This window comes from Scyliorhinus canicula, chromosome 7 (assembly GCF_902713615.1).
Source record: "Scyliorhinus canicula chromosome 7, sScyCan1.1, whole genome shotgun sequence".
NCBI classification, from domain to species: Eukaryota; Metazoa; Chordata; class Chondrichthyes; order Carcharhiniformes; family Scyliorhinidae; genus Scyliorhinus; species Scyliorhinus canicula.
The window spans coordinates 35,267,130-35,291,498 of NC_052152.1; the positions used below are offsets into that span (position 1 = coordinate 35,267,130).

Consider the following 24,369-nt stretch of genomic DNA (forward strand, 5'->3'; position numbering starts at 1 on the left):
GTGGGAAAACGCAAGTTTGGTTCCTATTATAATTTAACATGTTAAAAGCTGGGAAAAGTCACTTCATCAAAATCTGGGTGATTTTTGCCTGACATTGGAATTTGCCAGTTGTAATAGTCGGCAGAACCAGAGGATTTGCACACTGACTTTCTGCTGAGGTTAAATTGTAATGTAAATGAGGCAAATGTGCTATTTCCCTCTTGCTAGATTACTGAAATTTGATGTATCCCCAAACTAACACTGTGACAATTTTGTAATGGGCTTGCTTCCCAATCCGATTAGAGTAGTTTTAAATCCCAGTGTTGCTTAAGTGTTTTGATTTTGATAGTTGCACCTTAAATTTCAGACTGCTGAAGTTGTTGATTGTGATGTCCACAACGTTAAATGGGAGGAGAATTGCGCACTTGGTTTGGTTTGTCTCATTGCTTCTAAACATGAAGATCATCATTGAGAAATTTCTGAAAAATAACAATTTTGCCTTCCCATTTAATAAGTTTGTTTGCAGATCAGTTTTCATTGTTTTTGTACCTTAAAGCAAGTAGTGCATTTTATTTTAAACAGTTGAATATGTAAGTAAATATAAAGTTGAACATGTAACTCATTGATGAATCCATAATGTTAATTTGGTTTAATGCTCCTCTGAGCTGTTTTACATGAGGAAAAATGTATGGTGTAATTTTGGAACACAGTAATGTAGTCAGATGAGCAAACATTATCTGCTAGTCTTAAACTTTAAAAAAAAGTTAACTACTTAGTTTTCTGTACGCATATGTTTCCCATATGTTTTTCCTTTTCCTGATGCAATTTTTCCTATCTTTTAAGTGTGATAATAGCCTTGAGAATCCTTGAAACGTTAGGTGAAGTTCAGTTCATATGCATGGCAGTCTTGAAACGTGTTTGAATAATGTCAGGAAGATATGACAATATTTAAAAATACGTGCATCATTTAAGACTGCTTTTTTTTGGATCTAAGCAATTCAAATGGCCTGCAATGAGACAACATGAGGCATTGGAAATCTAGGCAACTGAATATTTTGCTGGTATTCGGTTTATTGAAAGTTTCTGGAAATTAATAGTTACTCACTGAGGAACTGCACAATCTAATAGCCCTACTGGTTGGAAAATATTATTTGTAAAAAATACCAACAGAAAAAAGATGAGAAGAAAATTAAATGTCCAATACGGAATTCAAAAGCTTTGGTTTTCGAGCCCTTATTTAAGCCTCTGATTACCTACTGTAGTTCACAACCCAACACGTATTTTCAACAAATAAAACTATCCAAATTGAGAACCATTGGCCATTTAGTATATACTGCTTATAGAAAATGGAAGTCGATATACATTTTAGATTGAGTTACTCGTTTCCTGTAGACCAAACGTTGTTGATGTCATTTGTTTACATTTCATGCTTCATCACACAAATGTAAATGAGTGGTTTCACCTAGCTTTGATGAATTGATAAGTCACACGAAACATAGAAACTAGGAGCAGGAGGAGGTCATTCGGCCCTTCGAGTCTGCTCTACCATTCATTATGATCATGGCTGATCATCCAACTCAATAATATCCTTGAAGCTTCAGGGACTTGTATGTAAAATAGATCTTTTAGAATGAAAGATTCTGTGATACAGGATGTGAAATGTTGATATATCTTACATTTTACAATATTCCTTTTGACTTGAAAGTGGTATTTGCATAATCTAATACATGGATTAATAGGGTTCTGGTTTAATATTTTGATTGCTGAATATTCTTTGTAGTTTTTGTCTTCTCTCTTTTAGCAGCAGGAAAGATTGTTTTTTGCATTGCTGAACCAGATGCTTATAATTAGAGGGACACATAAAATTACAAAAGAGTGCTTGTTTGTAGTCTTCTTTGAATAACTAGAAGCTTTCAGCCTTTTATTAGAATTTTAGTACAAAGCTGGCATTATAATTAATGCATATGAAGATTGAAGTTGGCATAATTGAGCAACCTTGTGACTTTTTACAACAAAAACATGGCTTTAATTGATTTGCATATGGTTTAGGAAATTTAGTTTAACATTATATAATGGGTAGACTTGGTCATTTAAAGTTACCTAAACTGGGAGGGGTAGCCTTTAGATTTACATGAACCATTCCTTATACCAACAGCAAAAATATTTTATTAACTGTACACTTTTGTGTACAACTCTGCTTGGTGAATGGTCATCCAGGTGGGCCTGGGAAGAAGTACACCAAAGTGCATTTTTTTTTAAAGAATACTCTAAATGACTAGCTTTGGTGGAGCAACCTCTATTTGTCCATTTACTGAGTTTCGTGGGACTTACAAGTATGTACTCGTACAAAAACATGACCTGATGAAACGTGCATTCTCTGATGCATGCATGCAGTTGAAATATTAAAAGAAAATCTTAACTTGGTCTACACTATTACTTACTGTTAGTAGCCTATCATCCACATGTAATGTACTCACTAAGGTTACAGAGAGAATGGTAATAGCTTCTAACACAACTACATGGTAAATAACTTTGATTTACTTTGCATTATTAAAACAAACTTATGCCATGCTTCTCAGTTGGTCTTTATTGCAGTTTTGTGAATTCAGTAAATGCTTTTTATCACTGGAGTTGTCTGCACAAAACATAATCTTTTGGCTTCCCCCTCGCTGAACACTTGCTAAATATGCTTTCAAAGAGTCTTGTATCTATCCCATTCCGGTTGAAATTCAGCAGAGGTTTTTGAACATTGTTTTTCCAAAGTTTTCTAAGCTATTGACGCCTTGACTTGAAGAGGTCTGTAATATTTCTTACCACAGTGATTGGGGAAGAACTGGTAGCTTAGTTGTAGGCATTTCATTTTATCAGAATCATATTTTATCCACATCAGACTGTGGACTTGTGCCTCGGAACTACTGAGAGTTTTGGCTTGAGGCTTTAATGTCATTTACGTTTTATGATATTTGTATAGATGTGTATTTAATAAAATATGAAATCAGACCACAGAAGTAGATAATTTTGCTGACCTTTGCTGATGAATTAATTTGTCCCATATACTGATATGAGGTTGCTCAAGGATTAATCATAGTAGCCGTATCATATGCTGTTCTGCGGTGTAATCAGAATCATTTTCAGATGCCCATTTTACTATTTTATCCAGAATAACCTTCCCCTTCGATCTTTGGAATTTCCTTGTTGTATAATTGTTTTCCATTTTTGCGCAAAGTATAGATCAGCACCAGAAGATCAAAACTTGTGAATTTGATCACCAGAGTTACCTTTTGCATACTCAAAAGTATTCAGTGAACAGTTGAAACGTATAATTTAAAGAATGTGCACTGAAATGTTTTGAAACCCACATTGCCTTTGCAAGAAGTTACTTTTTATCCTCCTTAGCACATTGCTATTTCTAAAACCAGCCGATACTTAGAAAGTACATCCTCCTGTTGGTGTAGCCTTTGCAATTACTTGCAAGCATCAAATTATCCATAAAATTACTTTTTACTCCGAAGAATTGGCGGCATAAACCGTCTATTGAATGTGCAATACATTGTTCTTCATTTCGGAAAAGAATCGTGAGAAAAATGTCAAATTTGTGCTGTCAGGACACTATATAAATTAAAAGTTTAAATGCTTCAGAAAAGGACATATGAAATGTGAGATTTCTTGACATATTGCCCAGGATAATGAGCATGATATTTAAAAAATAAATATACTTTAATGTGCATTGCAGGAAGGAAATAAGTTTTGATTCTTAGGGATGATCCTTTTGTTGAACAAAACCATGTGAAATAAATTTGCTATTTATTAAGAGAAGAATTATTGAACACATCTGTGGAACATAGCTGTTGTAAAAAGAATGGAATATGTCTAACATTTTAATTAAGGACATAAGAGGAGTTGTGACAAAATATTATGTGTGGCCGGCGACCACTAGTCTTAAGAATTAAAACATTCTTAGCTAATTAAACCATATGACACACTGTCATGATACTAATGAACAGGAACCGACTTGTTTTCTGAAATTAACAAATTTTATATCATGTACGTTTTGGCACTCGACAAATCACCACACTTCATTTTTAAAAAGTGTTTAATGCACTGTACTAAACGTTATATTAAAAAAAGTTCTAACACTTATAACACATCATACTAAAAAGTGTTACTGCTTAATAATACACTACTAAAAAAGTCCAGAACCTCTGAGTATTTACAGGTGAAAATGTAACCAATGCATTACTGATCAATTATTATTAATATATCAAATCACATCTACCATTAGAAACATTTACAACATTCCCCAGAGAGTACTGGAAATTTGCATGCTTTTTGCAAAGCAAGCCAAAGTACAACTTCTTCAATAAAATTATTTATAAGTTAATTATTCAATGTATATTTTGGATCTTTCTCACTTCCTTGAACATGTAATCTCACCCTCCTAAAATCATAGCCCCGCCCCAAATCAGTTTTTTTTCCACACGCCAAGTTGGTTTAATCGGGGTTTCACTGTTGAACAAAACAGGCAGCTTTATTTCTCTTTTTTCTGTGAGTAAAAGTTGTATTCTGAGACTAAAAGTTCAGCACTCACAACATGGTTTTCTCCCCCTACCTGAAGCTTGCAGTTTGTGAAGTTCCATTGCTTGTTTGCGAGAAGGGTACTGGGGGAATATGATGATGCGATTGAGCCTTCCACTCATCAGCGATGTGAACATTCCAACAGTAACACCAAACAATGAGAGATGTGCTCTTTGCATCCTCTAGCCAATGGTCCATTACGTCAGATCATTGCCATATATGGTGCTCTGTTGTGCAGACCTGGAGTGTCTGACTGCAGCTCTCTGATAGCCAGAACTAGGAAGCTTATTACTGCACTTTGGCTCCAGCTGACGTTTAAGGGCTCTGTGAAATAATGTGTTTGTCTACTCAGTTCTCAGCCAAGAAGAATGTGCGGAAGGCTTTAGGTTACAGAATTTCCTTCTTGCCATTGAGCCTAGTGTCATGACTGGAACAGTTGTTAATGGTTTTACCGAGTTTCTAAAAGGGCTTTCTTTCTGATGTTTAAGGAAGAGTTTCTCGTCGGGTTACGAATGCAGTCTTTCAGCTCAGTAGGAAGGCTGCAGATATGTTTAACACTGACAACTTTGCTGTGATGTTTAGGCTTCAAATTAGTTACCTAATAAAGGATAGTTTCAGAAACCTAACGATATTGTGTGCCCCTTCTGAATCTGGCACAATCTGATTTCAAGAAAAACGTGATCACATTTAAAATGTACATAAAGCAGAGCTTGCCTTTATAAGGATTTTTTAAAGCGTTCTGTATGAAAATGAGTGAGTGAGAAAATATTATCTAGAAATTCCTCTGACATCATTTTAACCCACAGGCAACATGATGTTATTGTGGAAGAAATTCTGTGTGAGCAATAGCCTATATTTGCACCTCTCCCAAAATTCTTCCCTGGTGTCCAGAATAATATTGTAGATTCTGTGGTTAGCTGCAGTAAAGCCCATAAAAAGGTCAGTTAAAGGGACTTTGCACTAAAATCCTTATTCTTTCACTTTTCACTGAATCTGAATGGGTAGTGTCGATTCAATGCTGGAAATAAAACAGTGGAAGCAATTAGAAGACACTGAAGATGAGTTGAAGAAAAGTGTGGAAATGCATAGTGTTATGACCACATGAGGGAGGGGTAAAAATGACTAACCTATTCCCCCACTTCAGGTCTGATGGTAACGTTTTTTCTTCGTGAATTTAGGGAGGATATGCTTTACCAGTACTACAGGAGTCCCACAATGTACCCTTTCTGATTATTAGGAATTATTCAGACAGGTTTTCTTGGGTTAAACAAAGAACAAGATAAGTTTATTGAAACTCGGGTGGCGCAGTGGTTAACATTGATGCCTCACGGCGCCGAGGAACCAGGTTTGATCCCGGCCCCGGGTCACTGTCCGTGTGGAGTTTGCACATTCTCCCCGTGTCTACGTGGGTTTCACCCCCACAATCCAAACAGATGTGCAGGGTAGGTGAATTGGCCACACTAAATTGCCCCTTAATTGTAAGAAAAAAAGAATTGGATACATAGATACATCGAAGATAAGAGCAGGAGGAGGCCTTTTGGCCCTTCGAGCCTGCTCCGTCATTTATCACGATCATGGCTGATCATCCAACTCAATATCCTAATCCTGCTTTCTCCCCATAGCCTTTGATCCCATTCTCCCCAAGTGCTATATCTAGCCGCCTCTTGAATATATTCTAAGCTGAAGACCTCTGGTGGCGGCGATGACTTAGGAGGCCGCACATTTGGGAGCTCCCGTTTCAAACGGACTTTTCGGCTCTTTTTAGAGCCCAAAACTGAATTTTTTCGACGTCTCCCGGTGGGAGAAGGTGTGCTGATCGACTTTCTCCGCATTTCATGACTCGAACTGGGAGTGGAAAGGGGGAAAAAACGGCAGCAGCTCCCCAGAAAAAATGGGGGAAGGAATCCAAGATGGCGGCTGGCGGAGCACCAGAGGAGTGGAAGCAGTGGGCCCAGGAGCAGCAAGCTGCTCTCCTGCGCTGTTTTGCAGATTTCAAGGCTGAGGTACTGAGCTCTCTGCAGGAAACAAACAAAAGGCTCTCAGAGATTCAGACGACCCAGGGTGCTGCCATCAAGGCGTTGCAGACGGAGGCCACTGAACGAGAGGAGGAGGCCGTGGTCCTCGTGAGTAAGGTGGAGGGGCACGAGGCACTCCACAAGAAGTGGCAGGACTGCTTCGAGGAGCTTGATCACCGCATGAGGCGGAAAAATCTGCGGATCTTGGGCCTTGCGGAGGGGCTGGAGGGGTCGGATCTGACAACCTACTTGGCTACGATGCTGAACTCGCTAGTGGGGGCCGGATCTTTCCATCTGCTCCTGGAGCTGGAGGGAGCCCACAGGGTACTGGCTTGGAGGCCTAAGGAGAATGACCCCCGCGTGCGGTGCTGGTGAGGTTCCACCGGTTCAGTGATCGGGAGTGTGTGCTGCGCTGGGCCAAGAAGGTGAAGAGCAGCAACTGGGAAAATGGGGTAGTACGGATCTACCAGGATTGGAGTGCGGAGGTGGCTAAGCGGCGGTCCGGGTTTAATCGGACGAAAGAGGTGCTCTACAAGAAGAAGATAAAGTTCGGAATGTTGCAGCCTGCGCGCCTGTGGGTAACTTATTTGGACCGGCATTATTATTTTGATTCCCCGGAGGAGGCGTGGGCCTTCGTGCGGACGGAGAAACTGGACTCGAACTAGGGGTTGGGGGTTGCGGGGTCGGTTGTAATACTTTATTGCTGGTTTCTGCTGTTGCTGTGTTCTCTTTTCCTGTACTTTTGTAATTTTGATATGGTTATTTATTGGGGGGTTGTTCTGTTTTTTGTTGTGGGGCATTGTTTGAGTTTTGTATCTTGCGGGGAGGGTTGGGGGGGGGTTTGTTGTATTCTATATCAGGTTGGGGGTATGGAGTGGGGCTGGTATTTGGGAGCTGCGTCAGAAGGGTGTGGTGGGGCAGTGCGAAAGCGCGGGCTTTCCTCTGGTTTCCCGCGTTGCGGGGCTGGGGGGTGGAGACGATGATGGGGGGGGGGCCTTAACTGGTTCTTCCCCGCGCTGGAGCGGTGCCTGGAGGAGGGATAGGATGGGGGATGATCCCACTTTGGGAGGGGTCGGGGGTTTTTGGCGGGAGTTTCCGGGGTCAGCAGAAGTTAGCTGACACACGGAAGTACAATGGAGGACGGTTCGCGGCTAGGAGGGTTCCTAGCCTGGGGGGGAGGGAGGGGGGAAAGGGGAATACCGGGTTGCTGCTGGCACGGTCAGGAAGGAGCTGGTGGGGGCCGGGGGGGACAGAGGTGAGGTGTTGTCGCTGTGGGGACTGGGTCGGGCAGGGGGTGCTGGCCTGGGGCGGGCAGTTGACGGGCTATGGCTAGTCGACGGGGGAGGGGGGCGGGACGCCCTCTGATCCGGTTGGTCACCTGGAATGCGAGAGGATTGAATGGGCCGGTGAAGCGGTCGAGGGTACTTGCTCATCTGAGGGGGCTAAAGGCAGATGTGGCAATGCTTCAGGAGACCCACCTGAAGGTGGCGGACCAGGTCCGTCTGAGGAAGGGGTGGGTGGGGCAGGTTTTCCACTCTGGGTTGGATGTGAAGAACCAGGGAGTGGCGATTCTGGTGGGGAAAAATGTGTCGTTTGAGGCATCTGAGGTGGTGGCGGATAAGGGGGTTAGGTATGTTATGGTTAGGGGCAGACTACAAGGAGAGAAGGTGGTACTTGCTAGTGTGTATGCCCCAAATTGGGACGATGCGGGCTTTATGAGGCGTATGCTGGGACGGATCCCGGATCTAGAGGCGGGAGGTCTGATTATGGGGGGGGACTTCAATACGGTGTTGGATCCTTCACTGGATCGGTCCAGCTCTACGACGGGTAGGAGGCCGGCGGCGGCCAAGGTACTGAGAGGGTTTCTGGACCAGATGGGAGGGATGGATCCATGGAGGTTTGTGAGGCCGAGGGCACGGGAGTACTCTTTCTTCTCCCACGTACATAGGGTCTATTCTCGGATAGACTTCTTCGTGGTGAGTAGGGGACTGATTCCGAGAGTGGAGGAGGCCGAATATTCGGCCATTGCAATCTCCGACCACGCTCCGCATTGGATAGAGTTGGAGATGGGTGAGGTGCGGGACCAGCGCCCGTTGTGGCGGTTGGATGTGGGGTTGTTGGCGGAGGAGGAGGTGTGTAGGAGGGTCCGGGCGAGTATTGAGGGGTACCTCGAGGTGAATGATACGGGGGAGGTCCAGGTGGGGATGGTCTGGGAAGCCCTGAAGGCAGTGATTCGTGGGGAGCTGATATCCATCCGGGCACACAGGGAGAGGAGCGAGAGGGGTGAGAGGGATAGACTGGTGGCAGCACCGGCCCTAGGGTAGCTGGCGCCCCGGGCAAGCTGAACTTCGGCGCCCTTGGGGGGGGGGGGAGCGAGAGAGGGGGGGAGAGAGAGGGGGGGGGGCGAGAGAGGGGGGGGCGAGAGAGGGGGGGGGCGAGAGAGGGGGGGGGCGAGAGAGGGGGGGGGCGAGAGAGGGGGGGGGCGAGAGAGGGGGGGGGGGGCGAGAGAGGGGGGGGGCGAGAGAGGGGGGGGGGGAGAGGGGGGGGCGAAGAGAGAGGGGGGGGCGAGAGAGGGGGGGGGCGAGAGAGGGGGGTGCGGCGAGAGGGGGGGGGGGGCGAGAGGGGGGGGGCGAGAGGGGGGGGCGAGAGGGGGGGGCGAAAGGGAGGGGGGGCGAGGTGAGGGGCGTGGCGAGAGGGGGGGGCGGCGAGAGGGGGGGGGGCGGAGAGGGGGGGGCGAAAGGGGGGGGGGCGAGAGGGGGGGAGAGAGAGGGGGGAGAGGAGAGGAGGGGGGGAGAGAAGGGAGAGAGAGGAGGGGGGGGGAGAGAGAGGAGGGGGGGGGAGGAGAGAGGAGGAGGGGGGGGGAGAGAGAGGAGGGGGGGGGAGAGAGAGGAGGGGGGGAGGGGGGAGAGAGAGGAGGGGGGAGAGAGGGGGGAGAGAGGGGGGGGAGAGAGGAGGGGGGGGAGAGAGGAGAGGGGGGGCGAGAGGAGAGAGGGGGGGGCGAGAGAGGGGGGGCGAGAGAGGGGGGGCGAGAGAGGGGGGAGAGAGAGGAGGGGAGAGAGGGGGGGGAGAGAGAGGGGGGGAGAGAGAGGGGGGGGGAGAGAGAGGGGGGGGAGAGAGAGAGGGGGGGGCGAGAGGGAGGGGGGGAGAGGAGAGAGGGGGGAGAGAGGGGGGGAGAGAGGGGGGGGAGAGAGGGGGGGGGAGAGAGAGGGGGGGCGCGAGGAGAGAGGGGGGGGAGAGAGAGGGGGGGAGAGAGAGGGGGGGAGAGAGAGGGGGGGGCGAGAGAGAGGGGGGGCGAGAGAGGGGGGGGAGAGAGAGAGAGGGGGGGGCGAGAGGGGGGGGCGGCGAGAGAGGGGGGGGCGAGAGAGGGGGGCGAGAGAGGGGGGTGGGGCGAGAGAGGGGGGTGGGGCGAGAGGGGGGGGTGGCGAGAGGGGGGGGCGCGAGAGAGGGGGGGGGAGAGAGAGAGGGGGGGCGAGGGGGGGCGCGAGAGGAGGGGGGGAGAGAGGGGGGGGAGAGAGAGGGGGGGGGAGAGAGAGGGGGGGGAGAGAGAGGGGGGGGCGAGAGAGAGGGGGGGCGAGAGAGGGGGGGGAGAGAGAGAGAGGGGGGCGAGAGAGGGGGGGCGAGAGAGGGGGGGCGAGAGGGGGGGGGGCGAGAGAGGGGGGGGGCGAGAGAGGGGGGCGAGAGAGGGGGGGGGGGCGAGAGAGGGGGGGGGGGCGAGAGGGGGGGGGCGGCGTGAGGGGGGGGCGAGAGAGGGGGGGAAGAGAGAGAGGGGGGGCGAGAGAGGGGGGGGAGAGAGAGAGAGGGGGGGCGAGAGAGGGGGGGGCGAGAGGGGGGGCGGCGAGAGAGGGGGGGGCGAGAGAGGGGGGCGAGAGAGGGGGGTGGGGCGAGAGGGGGGGGCGGAGAGAGGGGGGGGGGGCGAGAGGGGGGGGCGGCGAGAGGGGGGGGCGGGAGGGGGGGGCGAAAGGGGGGGGGCGAGAGGGGGGGGCGAAAGGGGGGGGCGGCGAGAGGGGGGGGGGGCGAGGGGGGGGGGCGAGAGGGGGGGGCGAGAGGGGGGGGCGAAAGGGGGGGGCGGCGAGAGGGGGGGGCGAGAGGGGGGGGCGAAAGGGGGGGGGCGAGAGGGGGGGGCCGAGGGGGGGGGCGAGGGGGGGGGCGAGAGGGGGGGGCCGAGGGGGGGTGGCGAGAGAGGGGGGGGGCGAGAGGGGGGGGGGCGGACCTGAGGGGAGGGGGGGCGGGGCGGACCTGAGGGGAGGGGGGGCGGGGCGGGGGGGCGAGAGGGGGGGGGGCCGAGGGGTGGAGGGCCGAGAGAGGGGGGGGCCGAGAGGGGGGGCGGGGCGGGGGGGCGGACATGAGGGGGGGGCGGGGGGGGGGCGGACCGAAGGGGACGGAACGGGGGGGGGGGCTGCGGACAGAGGGGGGGGGCTGCGGACAGAGGGGGGGGGCACCCTGGGAGAGTGCGGCCACCCTGGGGGAGTGCGGCCACCGCGCATGCGCTGGTTGGCACCGGCCCAACTGCGCATGCGCGGGACCCGAGTCTCTGGCGCCCCCTAGCACATGGCGCCCCGGGCGACTGCCCGAGTTGCCGGTGCCTTGAGCCGGCCCTGACTGGTGGGAAAGATGCTGGAGGTAGACAGGAGGTACGCAGAGGCACCAGAGGAGGGACTGTTGGGGGAGAGGCGCAGCCTACAGGCTAAATTTGATTTGCTGACCACTAGAAAGGCGGAGGCACAGTGGAGGAAGGCACAAGGGGCAGTGTACGAACATGGTGAAAAGGCGAGTAGGATGCTGGCTCATCAGCTCCGCAAGCGGGATGCGGCTAAGGAAATTGCTGGAGTGAGAGACAGGAGTGGGAATGTGGTGCGGAAGGGGGTAGAGGTGAATGAGGTCTTCAAGGACTTTTACGGGGAACTGTACCGGTCGGAGCCAACGGTGGAGAGGAGGGGAATGGAGAGGTTCCTCGACGGGCTTTCTTTCCTGAAGGTGCAGGAGGAGCAGGTGGAGGGGTTGGGGGCGCCGATTGAACTGGAGGAGCTAGTTAAAGGGATCGGGCAGATGCAGTCAGGGAAGGCGCCAGGGCCGGGTGGGTTCCCGGTGGAATTTTATAAAACATTTGTGGACCTAGTGGGCCCCTTGCTGGTGCGGACACTTAATGAAGCGTAGGAAGGGGGGACTTTGCCCCCGACGATGTCGCGGGCGCTGATTTCGTTAATCTTAAAGAGGGACAAGGACCCCCAGCAGTGTGGTTCATACAGGCCCATATCTCTCCTCAATGTGGATGCCAAGGTGCTGGCAAAAATTCTGGCCACCAGGATAGAGGACTGTGTGCCAGGGGTTGTACACAAGGACCAGACAGGGTTTGTGAAGGGAAGGCAGCTGAACACGAATGTGCGGAGATTGTTGAATGTCATCATGATGCCGGCGATTGAGGGGGAGGCTGAGATAGTGGTGGCGCTGGATGCAGAAAAGGCCTTCGATAGAGTGGAGTGGGGGTACTTATGGGAGGTGTTGGGGAGGTTTGGATTTGGTGAAGGGTTTATTAGATGGGTGAGGCTGCTATATGAGGCCCCGATGGCGTGTGTGGCCACGAATGGGAGGAGGTCAGAGTACTTCCGGCTTTACCGAGGGACAGGCAGTTTTGCCCCCTGTCGCCCTTGTTTGCATTGGCAATCGAGCTGTTGGCGGTGGCGTTGAGGGATTCAGGGAGGTGGAGAGGTTTGGTGCGAGGTGGGGAGGAACATAGGGTGTCGTTGTATGCCGATGACCTGTTACTGTATGTGGCGGACCCGGTGGGAGGGATGCCGGGGGTGATGGAGCTGCTAGCTGAGTTTGGGACCTTTTCAGGCTATAAACTAAATTTAGGCAAGAGTGAGGTGTTTGTGGTGCACCCTGGAGACCAAGAGGAAGGAATTGGTAGGCTCCCGCTTAGGAGGGCAGGGGAGAGTTTTAGGTACCTGAGGGTGCAGGTGGCCAGGGACTGGGGGACTCTTCACAAGCATAATTTCACCAGGCTTGTGGATCAGATGGAGGAGGAGTTCAAGAGGTGGGACATGCTGCCATTGTCATTGGCGGGGAGGGTGCAGTCCGTCAAAATGACGGTGCTTCCGAGGTTCTTGTTCCTCTTTCAGTGCCTGCCCATCTTCATCCCCAGGGCCTTCTTTAGGAGGGTGACTAGCAGTATTTTGAGCTTTGTGTGGGCACATGGGACTCCGGGAGTGAAGAGGGTTGTCCTGGAGCGAGGGAGGGATAGAGGCGGGCTGGCGCTGCCCAACCTTTTGGGGTACTATTGGGCGGCCAATGTGTCAATGGTGCGTAAATGGGTGATGGAGGGGGGGGGGGGGGGGGGCGGCGTGGAAAAGAATGGAGATGGCGTCATGTAGAGGTACAAGCCTGGGTGCCTTGGCAACGGCGCCGTTGCCGCTCTCTCCTAAGAGGTATACCACGAGCCTGATGGTGGCGGCGACCCTAAGAATCTGGGGACAGTGGAGACGGCATCGGGGGGAAACAGGGGGCTCGATGGAGGCTCCATTGGGTGGAAATCATCGGTTCATCCCGGGGAACAATGATGGGGGATTTAGGGGGTGGCAAAGGGTGGGCATCAGTAAATTGAGGGACCTGTTTATTGGCGGGAGGTTTGCGGGCCTGGGGGAACTGGAAGATAAATTTGGGCTCCCCCAAGGGAACATGTTCAGATACTTGCAGGTAAAGGCGTTTGCTAGGCGACAGGTAGAGGAGTTCCCCTTGCTGCCCTCGCGGGGGGCGATGGACAGAGTGCTTTCGGGGGTGTGGGTCGGAGAGGGGAAGGTGTCTGACATTTATAAGGTAATGCAGGAGGTGGAGGAGCCGTGAAGGCGAAATGGGAGGGGAACTTGGGGAGCAGATAGAGGACGGGACTTGGGCGGATGCCTTGGAGAGAGTCAACTCTTCCTCTTCATGTGCGAGGCGTTCTTTCATGCTGACCAGAGGATTTGAGTGGAATGGAAGTTTATATATTGTAGCTGGCAGGCAGTCCTCCATTATCTTAATAGGATTACAGTTTATTGTTTCTTTTAAATTCAGCCAGAAAAAGAAGGATTAGAAATTGTATTTTTTCCAAGAAAACACATTCTCAGAACAGTAGTACGAAAAGAATTGTGTAGAATGTCAGAGAGCAAGAGAAAAACTCAGGCTCCCCAAATGGGAATGTACCCATCGTATTTTACTTATTCACTCAAGGGCTGTGGACATCCCTGGAAAGGCCAGTATTTATTGCTGATCCTTCATTCCCTTCAGAAATTGGTAGTGAACAGAACTTTGAACCACTGCAGTCAGTGTTTTGTGGTTACTCCCTTAGCGTTGTTTCGGAGGGATTTCTGAAATTTTGACTGAGTGATAATGAAGTAACGGCAATATACCTCCAAGTAAAGATGGTGTGCGACTTGGAGGGGAATTTTCAAGTGGTAGCATTTCCAGATGTCCACTGCCCTTGTTCTTCTAGGTGGCAGAAGTCAGAGGCTTGAAAGGCGCTGTTGAAGTTGTTGCAGTGAATCTTGCAGATGGCACTCCCACGCTGCAGCCACGATATGACAGTGGTGGAGGGAGTGAATACTTAACATGGATGGGGTACCAATAAAGAGGGCTATGTAATCTTGGGTGGTGTAAGGTTTCTTGAATATTATTGGGCCACACACATCCAAGCAAGATGACGGTATTCCATCCCGAATTATACCTTGTAAATGGTGGACAGGCTTTGGGAAGTCAGGAGGTGAGCTACTCGCTGCACAGATACCAGCTTCTGATTTGCTCTTGACATCACAATATTTGTTACAAATCTAATTATGTTTCTGACCAATGGTGATTCCAGGATAATGGTGCGGGTTTCGGTGTTGATAGTGCCATTGAATGTCAAGGGAAGGTCGTTCAATTCTCTCTTGTTGAAGCTGATTATTGCCTGGCACTTGTGTGGCATCAATGTTATGTGGCACTTGACAGCCCAAATCTTCTTTTTTCAATTTTAGAGTACCCAACTCTTTTTTTCTAATTAAGGAGCAATTTAGCGCGGCCAATTCACCTACCCTGCACATGTTTTTGGGTTGTGGGGGTGGGACCCACGCAGACACGGGGAGAATGTGCAAACTCCACACGGACGGTGACCCGGGGCTGGGATCAAACCTGGGTCCTCAGCGCCGTGAGGCAGTAGTGCTACCACTGCGCCACCGTGCTGCCCTGACAGCTCAAATATGACCTGCGGGCACAGACTACTTCGTTATCTGAGGAGTTACAAATGGAAATGGACACTATAATCAGCAACAATTATCCCCATTTCTGACCTTAGGAGGAATAGAAGCTCACTGATGAAGCAGCTGAAGATGGTTGTGCCTAGGACACATGAGGAACTCTTGATATCCTGTGACTGAGACGATTGATCTCCAACAATCTTACCCTTCTTCCTTGATACTTCAGTAGAGTATCAGTGAGCAAGCTATTGTTGAGTAACCCCCACTTGATATTACTGTAAATGACATATTCTACCCTCTTGCTGATGATTTAGAATAGACTGGGCAAGAACTGACTGTGCAGCATTAACCTTTTTGTGGGCAGGACATACCTGGCCAATTTTTCACTTTGGGTAGGTGCCAGTGTTGTAACTGTACTGAACAGCTTGGCTCGTGGTTCAGCTAGTTCTGAAGCACAAACAGCACTTCAGCTGGGATGTTGCCTGAGCCTTAACCATGTTGCGTACACTCAGCTGCTTCCTGATATCCTGCAGAGAATTGAGTTGGCTGAAGACTGGCATCTCTGTTGGTGGAGATCTCAGGAGGAGGCCAAGATGGATCATTCATTTCTAGCTGAAGATAGTAGTAAAAGCTGCAACTTTGTTTTTGCACTAATGTGCTGAACTCTCCTATCATCGAGGATGGAGATGTTCATGAAACCTTCTGTTCCAGTAAGCTTCTTAATTGGCCAGCACCATTTAAGGGATGCGGCGCAGCTGCAGAGCTTTAACCTGATCTGTTTCTACTGGGATTGTTTAGCTCTGTGGCATTCTGCTTCTGTGTAGAATGCATCTAGTTGTGTGTTGTAATGAAATGAAAATCGCTTATTGTTTGCCAGGTTGGCACTTTAATTTTAGAAATGTCTGCTGCTGCCATTAAGGTGGAATGTAATTAGTTGAGGCCCCAGTACTGACCTCTGGCATTCCACTAATTAGAGCTTGTCAACCTGAAAATGACTCATTTCTGTCAACGCTCTGTTTCCTCTTAGCCAATCTTCTATGTCAGTGTTTTGGCCGCGTGTGGGTGTCAGGGGCGTGGCGGACGATTAGCCACGGCATTCCCGATTGCACTAGAAGTGCCCAACGGCTGCGATCAGTTTTAATTATGTTGGCTGCAACTGGCCTTTCAATACAAACGATTGTTCTTCCCGCCAGAAACAGTGGGAGAGAGAAAGTCATGAGCGCGCACTGTACATCCATGCCTTTGGCCACAAAATCATGGAGGAGAGATTCCTCCATTTGTACCTGGCAGCAAGCAAGCAAGCAACAGGAATGTGTGAAGAACAGGTGATGGGTCATTTTGTAATAAGAAGAGAGGGCCAGAGACACAAACAGGCCAGGACCTCACAACTGAATCTGCTGGAGAGAGCTTCTCAGGAGTTTCCGTGGAAGGAGAAAGCAGAGCTGGTGTGACCTGTATGCAGAGCTCCAGGGCTTCTGGTGAACACCCAAAAAAGAAAAGACTGAAATTGGAACAAAGCAGTACGTAAATGATTTATTGCGGATTGGCTTTCTTAATTGTGCCAATGCAAATCAGAATGCAAAGCCCATGTGTGTTATATGCAGGGAGCTTACGGGAGGTACTGGTAAACAAAAGGTTAAAACCTTCGAAACTTCAAAGTCACGGCGAGTTCAAGGACAAACATCCTTGATTTTTTTCAAAGGATGCAGCAAGAACTTAAATCGTTAGCTGAAGTCCTTAGCAGCAATGTGACATTGAACGACAAAGCAAGTGAGACTGTGAGGATCAAGCAGGCTCACCTGTTGCATTAAAGGTCAGAAATAATAGTGGGTCACGAAGGTTGGCTGGTGTGGGTTGCGAAGATCTGCAGTCCTGGGTTGCGATGGTCGGCTGGCCTAGGCTGCAAAGGTCAGCCGGCATCGGCCGTGAAGGTAGGTGGCATGGGTCAAGAACGTTAGCCAGTTGCTGAAAGTGGGTCCTGGGACAAAAAGTTTGAAAAGCACTGCTTTATGCATGCTAATATGTTACCCCCAACACCACAAACTCTTATCTTGTGCAGTGATGTTTTATGTGCACCTTATCAAATGCCTTTCGGAAATCCAAATGCACTGCATGTACTGGTTCCCATTTATCCACACTTCTCGTTAATCCTCAAAGAATGCTGAGAAATTTGTCAAACTCTATTTCCCCTTTATAAAACCCCACTGAGACTGATTTATTTTATTATGCTTTTCTAAATGACCGACTACTCCTTCAACCATTTCCCCAATGATAAGCTAACTGTCCTATAGTTTCGAGCTTTCTGTCTCCCTGTTTTCTTGACTAAGGATGTTACATTTGTAGCTTTCCAATCAACTGAAACCATTAAAAGATCAGGAATTTTGGAAGATTTGCAGCCAGTGCATCCACAACCTTTGCAGCCATTTCTTCTGAGGCTGTGGGGTGCAGACGATCAGGTCCGACAGTCTTCAATCCCATTAGTTTACTGACTGATTTCCTCTAGTTATTTTAAAATAAATTTAGAGTACCCAATTATTTTTTTTTCCAATTACAGGGCAATTTAGCATGGCCAATCCACCTAACCAGCACATCTTTGGGTTGTGGGGGTGAAACCCACGCAGACACGGGGAGAATGTGCAAACTCCACACAGACAGTGACCCAGGGTCGGGATTCGAACCCGGGTCCTCAACGCCGTACTCCCAGTGCTAACCACTGTGCCACTGTGCTGCCCTTTGATTTCCTCTAGTGGTGGTGATTGTTTTTCTTGATTTTCTACAATTGCGAGGATGCTTTTTTTGTGTTTTCCATGAAGACAGATAGAAAATATTTGTTCTCTGCGAGTTCCTTGGTTCCCATTATTAACTTCCCAGTTTCATCCTCTAAGGAACCAACGTTTACTTTAGCTGCTCTCCAATATAATTTTAGAAGCTGTTCCTGTGTATTTTTCTTTTTCTTGCTGGTTTACTCTCATAATTTATTTTCTTTTTTATGGCCTGCCACGGATCTTTATAAATTACCTGCCTTTTCTTTTTAATTGATACCATCCTTAACTTTTTTTTATTTGGCCATGGATGGTTTATCCTTCTCATAATCTTTCTTCCTCAATGATATATATCTTTGAGAATTATGAAATATCTTCTTAAATGTCGGCCCTGCTTTTCTACCTGCTTACCTTTTAATCTTTTGTCCCAGTCCATTCTAGATGACTCTGTTTTCATACTTTTGTAATTGCCTTTATTTAAGTTAAAGATGGGCAGCATGGCGGCACGGTGGTTAGCACTGCTGCCTCACGGCGCCAAGGTCCCAGGTTCAATCCCGGTTCTGGGTCACTGTCAATGTGGAGTTTCCACATTCTCCCCATGTTTGTGTGGGTTTCGCCCCACAACCCAAAGATGTGCAGGCTAGGTGGATTGACCACACTAAATTGCCCCTTAATTGGAAAAAAATAATTTTTAAATTTAAGTTTAAGACAGTAGTTTTGGACCCAGGTCTCTCACCTTAAAACTGAATGTGAAATTCTTGCCTGTTGTAAAAGCAAGTCACTGCGGATTCTGGGATCTGAAATAAAATGGAAAATACGGGACAGTCTCAGCAAGTCTGACAACATCTGTGGCGAGAGAAGATAACTAATGTTTTGAGTCTGGATGACTTTGACAAAGAAACGTCAGCTCCCTTCTCTTTCCACAAATGCTGTCAGACCTGCTGAGATTGTGCAGTATTTTCTGTTTTTGTTCTCACATGTTATGAGCACTCTTGCTTTGAGATCCTTTACTATGAATTAATTAATCCTGTCCCATTACACATTACCAAATCAAAAATGGTCTGTTCCCAGGTTGGTTCCAGAGTCAATATTGGGGGCTTCTAAGCTCATTCATTCTTTTTTTTTTTTAAATTTAGATTACCCAATTAATTTTTTCCAATTAAAGGGCAATTTAGCGTGTTCAATCCACCTACCTTGCACATCTTTGGGTTGTGGGGGCGAAACCCACGCAGACATGGGGAGAATGTGCAAACTCCACACGGACAGTGACCCAGAGCCGGGATCGAACCTGGGACCTCAGCGCCGTGAGACTGCAGTGCTAACCCACTGAGCCACCATGCTGCCCAGCTCATTCATTCTTGATGGTAAAATACTGTGTTGCCACATCTGGTGGGTCAGTCCTGGCAGTGAGGATAGTGGTGGAGAAGTCTGGAATGTTGGCCGAAACATACAATGCTATGGGTCTGGCAAACCGAATTTTGCTTGTCCAATCTGTGGGACAGCTATCCCAGTTCTGGCATAAGTCCCGAGGTGTTATTCAGGAGGAAATTGCTGGCTTGATTGGGCTGGATGTGCCTTCGTCCTTGTCCATTACCAAGATTCATGCTGTATGCCTAATCCAGTTTTAACAGACTTTGTCAGAGTGGTTTTATACAACTGAGTGGCTTGTTTGACATTTCAGGGGGCAGTTAAGAGTCAACCAGTTGGAGTCACCTATCACACAGACTGGGGAATGGTTTTCTTCCGTAAAGGACATTAGTAAACCAAATGGGGTTTTATAACAATCCATCAGCGATTACATCAGCACTATTCAGTTAATTGACTTGCAAGCTCCCTAGCTGTTATGGTGTGGTTTGAACCCATGTCTTTGGATCATTATTTCAGGCCTCTGGATGCTACCATACCCATATGGTAAGTCTAATATCTCCAAACATGTTGCAAATATTTTGTGCTTGACGAGGGCATGATATTGAGTAGATAGGTCCATTCATGAGTTGTGTTTCTTTGACACTTGTGTACCTTGCCAATGGAAACCAAAGAGTCAGATGCACAGTTCCATAAATATATTAACATTGCATTGTGAGTAACTGTGGAAAGAGGACTATTGTGTTTCAAGCAGGTTTTTTATAAATGTTGTAAAGCTGTTGACATTTAACCTGCTTCATTGTAGTGTGATGGTACTCTAGTATTGCAAAAAGGCAGGCAATCAAATTTGGAGGTCATAAAGATGTCTGAATTTGTGATCTGTCAAAGTAACACTTTTCCAAAGTAGGTGCAGAAGTTGGTTTCCAATGACGTAACTGCCATTACACCAGCAGCTATAACAGTAAACAGTTGTTCAACCAGTCTCACAGTTAGTGTATATAGGTATTGTTCTGTAATTATAGCTTTTCAATATGAGCTGCATTGATCTTCAATGATGTAATGGTGTTTTATGAAATGCATGTACAAAAATATTGCAGAAGTCAGGAAAATCTTACTGGAACTGCACTTATCAAATGTTTAGCAAGTAGTGTGCACATCAGCAATAATTTTGACTTAGGCTGTAATTTTTTATTTACCAGAAACTGAAGGGATTGCCTTGAAGAGCCTGAGCGAGTGGAGAACTATTTGGAGACATCAGGCTTAGCACATTTTCAGCTAAAGTGTTCAGAACGAAAAATGCCAGAGGCACAGCAGCAAAGTTATGTAAATTTCAGCCTAGTAAGGGTATTGTCAGTATCAAGTGGGTGGCTCAGCAACATTATTGAAGGCATAATATGAGTGTCTGTTCTCCCGTGCACCTGTGACTGTGCATTTGAACTTTCACAAGCTCAAAATGTTATAATGTACTGAACCTGAAGTCTAAAATATACCAATATGTGGCAGAAATATTAGCCAAATCTTGTGCGTATTCAAGCTTATTCGTTTGTTTTGAATTTTGTTAATGGATCTGGTGATTCAAAGTTAATTTTTCAATTTAAATAACGGATGAGCTGGTATTGTTTCTGCTTTAGTTTTAACTAATATTGGGCGCGATTCTCCGGCAAGATTTCGAATTGTTGTAGCGAACAGGCTTCACGAGCTTCACGATGCTCAGGTCGGTGAGGCTGACAGCGCAATACATAGAACATAGAACTGTACAGCACAGTACAAGCCCTTCGGCCCACGATGTTGTGCTGAACTAGTCTGAAACTAAGATCAAATCAACCTAATCCCAATCATTCTAGTGCATGCCATATGCCTATCCAATAACCGCTTGAAAGTTCCTAAAGTGTCCGACTCCACTACCATAGCTGGGAGTGCGTTCCACGGCCCAATCACTCTCTGAGTAAAGAACCTACCTCTGACACTCCTCCTGTATCTCCCAGCATGAACCTTATAGTTATGCCCCCTTGTAAAAGCTACATCCACCCGAGAAAAAAGTTGCTGAACGTCCACTCTATCCTTCTCATCATCTTATACACCTCATTTAAGTCAGCTCTCATCTTCCTTCACTCCAATGAGAAAAGCCCTAGCTCCCTCAACCTTTCTTCATAAGACCCACCCACCAATCCAGGCAGCATCCTGGTAAATCTCCTACGCACCCTTTCCAATGCTTCCACATCCTTCCTGTAATGAGAACTGCACACAATACTCCAAATGTGGTCTAACCAAGGTCTTGTACAGTTCCAGCATAACCTCACAGCTCTTAAACTCAATCCCCCTTGCAACTTTCAGAGATCTATGGACATGAACTCCGAGATCTCTCTACTCCTCCGTATTCTTCAGAACCCTGCCATTAACCACGTAATCCGCATTCAAATTTGCCTACCAAAATTAATCACCTCACTTATCAGGGTTAAACTCCGTCTGCCACTTTTCAGCCCAGCTCTGCATCCTATCAATGTCTCTTTGCAGCCTACAACAGCCCTCCACATTATCCACTGCTCCACCAATCTTGGTGTCATCAGCAAATTCACTAACCCAACCTTCAACTCCATCATACAAGTCATTGATAAAAATCACAAATAGCAGAGGACACAGCACTTATCCCTGTGGTACACAGCTGGTGACTGGGCTCCAGGATGAAAATTTACCATCAACCACCACCATGTGATAGCCAGTTACAGATCCAATTGGCCAAATTTCCCTCTATGCCATGCCTCCTCACTTTCTGCATGAGCCGACCATGGGGCACCTTATCAAACACCTTACTAAAATCCATGTATACAACATCAACTGCTCCACCTTCATCTATGTACTTAGTTACCTCCTCAAAGAATACAATCAAACTTGTGAGGCAAGACTTACCCCTCACAAATCCGTGCTGACTATCCTGGATTAAGCTGTATCTTTCCAAGTGATCATAAATCCTATCCCTCAGGACCCTTTCCAATAATTTACCGATGACCGAAGTGAGACTAATCGGCCTATAATTCCTAGGGTTACACTTATTCCCTTTCTTGAACAAGGGGACAACATTCGCCTCTCTCCAGCCTTCTGGCACTATTCCTGCAGACAGTGAGGACATAAAGATCAAAGCCAAAGACTCTGCAATCTCATTCCTCGCACCCCAAAGAATCCTAGGATATATCCCATCAGGACCAGGGGACTTATCTATCCTCAGGCTTCTCAAAATTTCTAACACATCTTCCTTCCGAATATCAGCCTGCATCGCACTATCCTCCTCAACAACATGGCCCCTCTCCTTTGTGCACTGAAGAAAAGTATTCATTTAGGACCTCTCCTATATCATCAGACTTCATGCACACCTTCCCACTACTGTCCTTGACCGGCCCTAACTGCACCTTGGTCATTCTTTTATTCCTCACATGAGTGTAAAATGCCTTGGGGTTTTCCTTGATCCTACCTGCCAAGGACTTCTCATGCACCCTCCTAGCTCTCCCAAGCCCTTTCTTGAGGTCCTTCCTAGCTATCTTGTATCCCTCAAGTACCCTAACTGAACCTTGTTTTCTCATCCTTACATAAGCCCCCTTCTTCCTCTTGACAAGACATTCAACCTCTTTTGTAAACCATGGTTCCCTCACTCGACCGATTCCTCCCAGCCTGACAGGGACATACATATCAAGGACATGCAGTATTTGCTCCTTGAAGAAGCTCCACATCTCAATTGTGCCTATCCCTGACAGTTCCTGTTTCCATCTTATGCTCCCCAATTCTTGCCTAACCGCATTGTAATTACCCTTCCCCCAGTTATAAACCTTGCCCTGCCGTTTGTTCATATTCCTCTCCATTGCTATAGTGAAAGTCACCGAATTGTGGTCACTATCTCCAAAGTGTTCTCCCACAACCAAATCTAACACTTGGCCCGGTTCATTACCCAGTACCAAATGCAATGTGGCCCCGCCTCTTGTCGGTCTATTCACATATTTTGTGAGGAAATCCTCCTGCACACACTGGATAGAAACAGCCCCATCCAAACTATTCGATTTATAGTGGTTCCAATCAGTATTTCGAAAGTTAAAGTCACCCATGACAACTACCCTGTGACTACCGCACCTATCCAAAATCTGCATTGCAATCTTTTTCTCCACATCTCTGTTACTGTTTGGGGGCTTATAGAAAACGCCTAACAAAGTGACTGCTCCTTTCCTATTTCTAACTTCAGCCCACTCTACCTCAGTAGACAGATCCTCCGCAAACTGCCTTTCTGCAGCCATTATACTATCCTTGATTAACAATGCTACTCCTCCACCTCCACCTCTTTTACCACCTTCCCTAATCTTACTGAAACATCTAAACCCCGGAACCTCCGATCAACCAACTCCTGCCCCTGTTCTATCCACGTCTCCGTAATGGCCACAACATTGTAGTCCCAGGTACCAATCCATGCTTCAAGCTCACCAACCTTATTCCTGATGCTCCTCGCATTGAAGTAGACACACTTCAAACCACCTTCATGCCTGCAGGTCCACTCTTGTGACCTTGGTAGCTTCCTCAGTAATGCACTACCCTCAACTTTGTGAACTCCAGCAACGCTATCTCTTGGACTACAAATCAGTTTCCCATCCTCCTGCCAAATTAGTTTAAACGCCCCTGAAGAGCCGCAGCAAATTTCCCTCCCAGGATATTGGTGCCCCCCTGGTTCAGGTGTAACCCATCCTGTTTTTATAGGTCCCACATTCCCCAGAATGTGCTCCGATTATCCAAGTAACTCAAACCACCCTCCTACGCCATCCCTGTAGCCACGTGTTAAACTGCACTCTCTCCCTGTTCCTCACCTCGCTAGCACGTGGCATTGGCAGCAAACCAGAGATGACAACACGGTCTGTCCTGGCTCTCAGCTTCCACCCTAGCTCCCTGAATTCCTGTTTTACATCCCCCGACCCTTTTCCTACCTATGTCGTTGGTACCGATGTGTACCACAACTTGTGGCTGATCACCCTCCTCTTTAGGGATCCTGAAAACACGATCAGAGACGTCACGGACCTTGGCACCCGGGAGGCAACACACCAACCATGAGCCTCTATCGTTGCACAGAACCCCCTATCTGTACCTCTAACTATAGAGTCTCAAATAACTAGCGCTCTCCTGCTCTCCCCCTTCCCTTTGAGCCACAGGGACAGACTCAGTGCCAGAGACCTGGTCACTGTGGCTTACCTCTGGTATCCAAAACGGTATACCTGTTATTGAGGGGAACAACTGCAGGGGATCCCTGCACTGACTGCTTCTTACACCTCCTTTTAAACGTCACCCAGCTACCTTCATTCTTACAACGTCAATTGGTACACATAACGAGGCCCCACTGGCTTTACACTGCACATGAAGGCTTGCCAGCCGATTCACCGAGACCGTGTTCTGCAGCCGCCGCTAACACGGTCGAGAAGCACTTAAACAGCATGTACAGCC

The 24,369-nt window shown here is 48.1% G+C and overlaps 2 protein-coding genes across 7 annotated transcripts in view; one reads left to right on the forward strand and one right to left on the reverse strand.

The window, feature by feature from the left end:
• Nucleotides 1-24,369, forward strand: part of cmss1 (cms1 ribosomal small subunit homolog) — a 443,802-nt gene that overhangs the window by 92,037 nt on the left and 327,396 nt on the right. The window lies entirely within an intron of this gene.
• Nucleotides 1-24,369, reverse strand: part of filip1l (filamin A interacting protein 1-like) — a 328,667-nt gene that overhangs the window by 57,135 nt on the left and 247,163 nt on the right. The window contains exon 1 of one of the 3 annotated variants that reach the window (XM_038801751.1): nt 4,589-4,854. The exons of the other annotated variants lie outside the window; for them this stretch is intronic. Coding sequence (XP_038657679.1) covers nt 4,589-4,752 — 164 coding nt within the window. The 5' untranslated portion in view covers nt 4,753-4,854. Of the gene's footprint in view, nt 1-4,588; nt 4,855-24,369 lie in introns of those variants that run through there. 3 annotated transcript variants of the gene reach the window in all.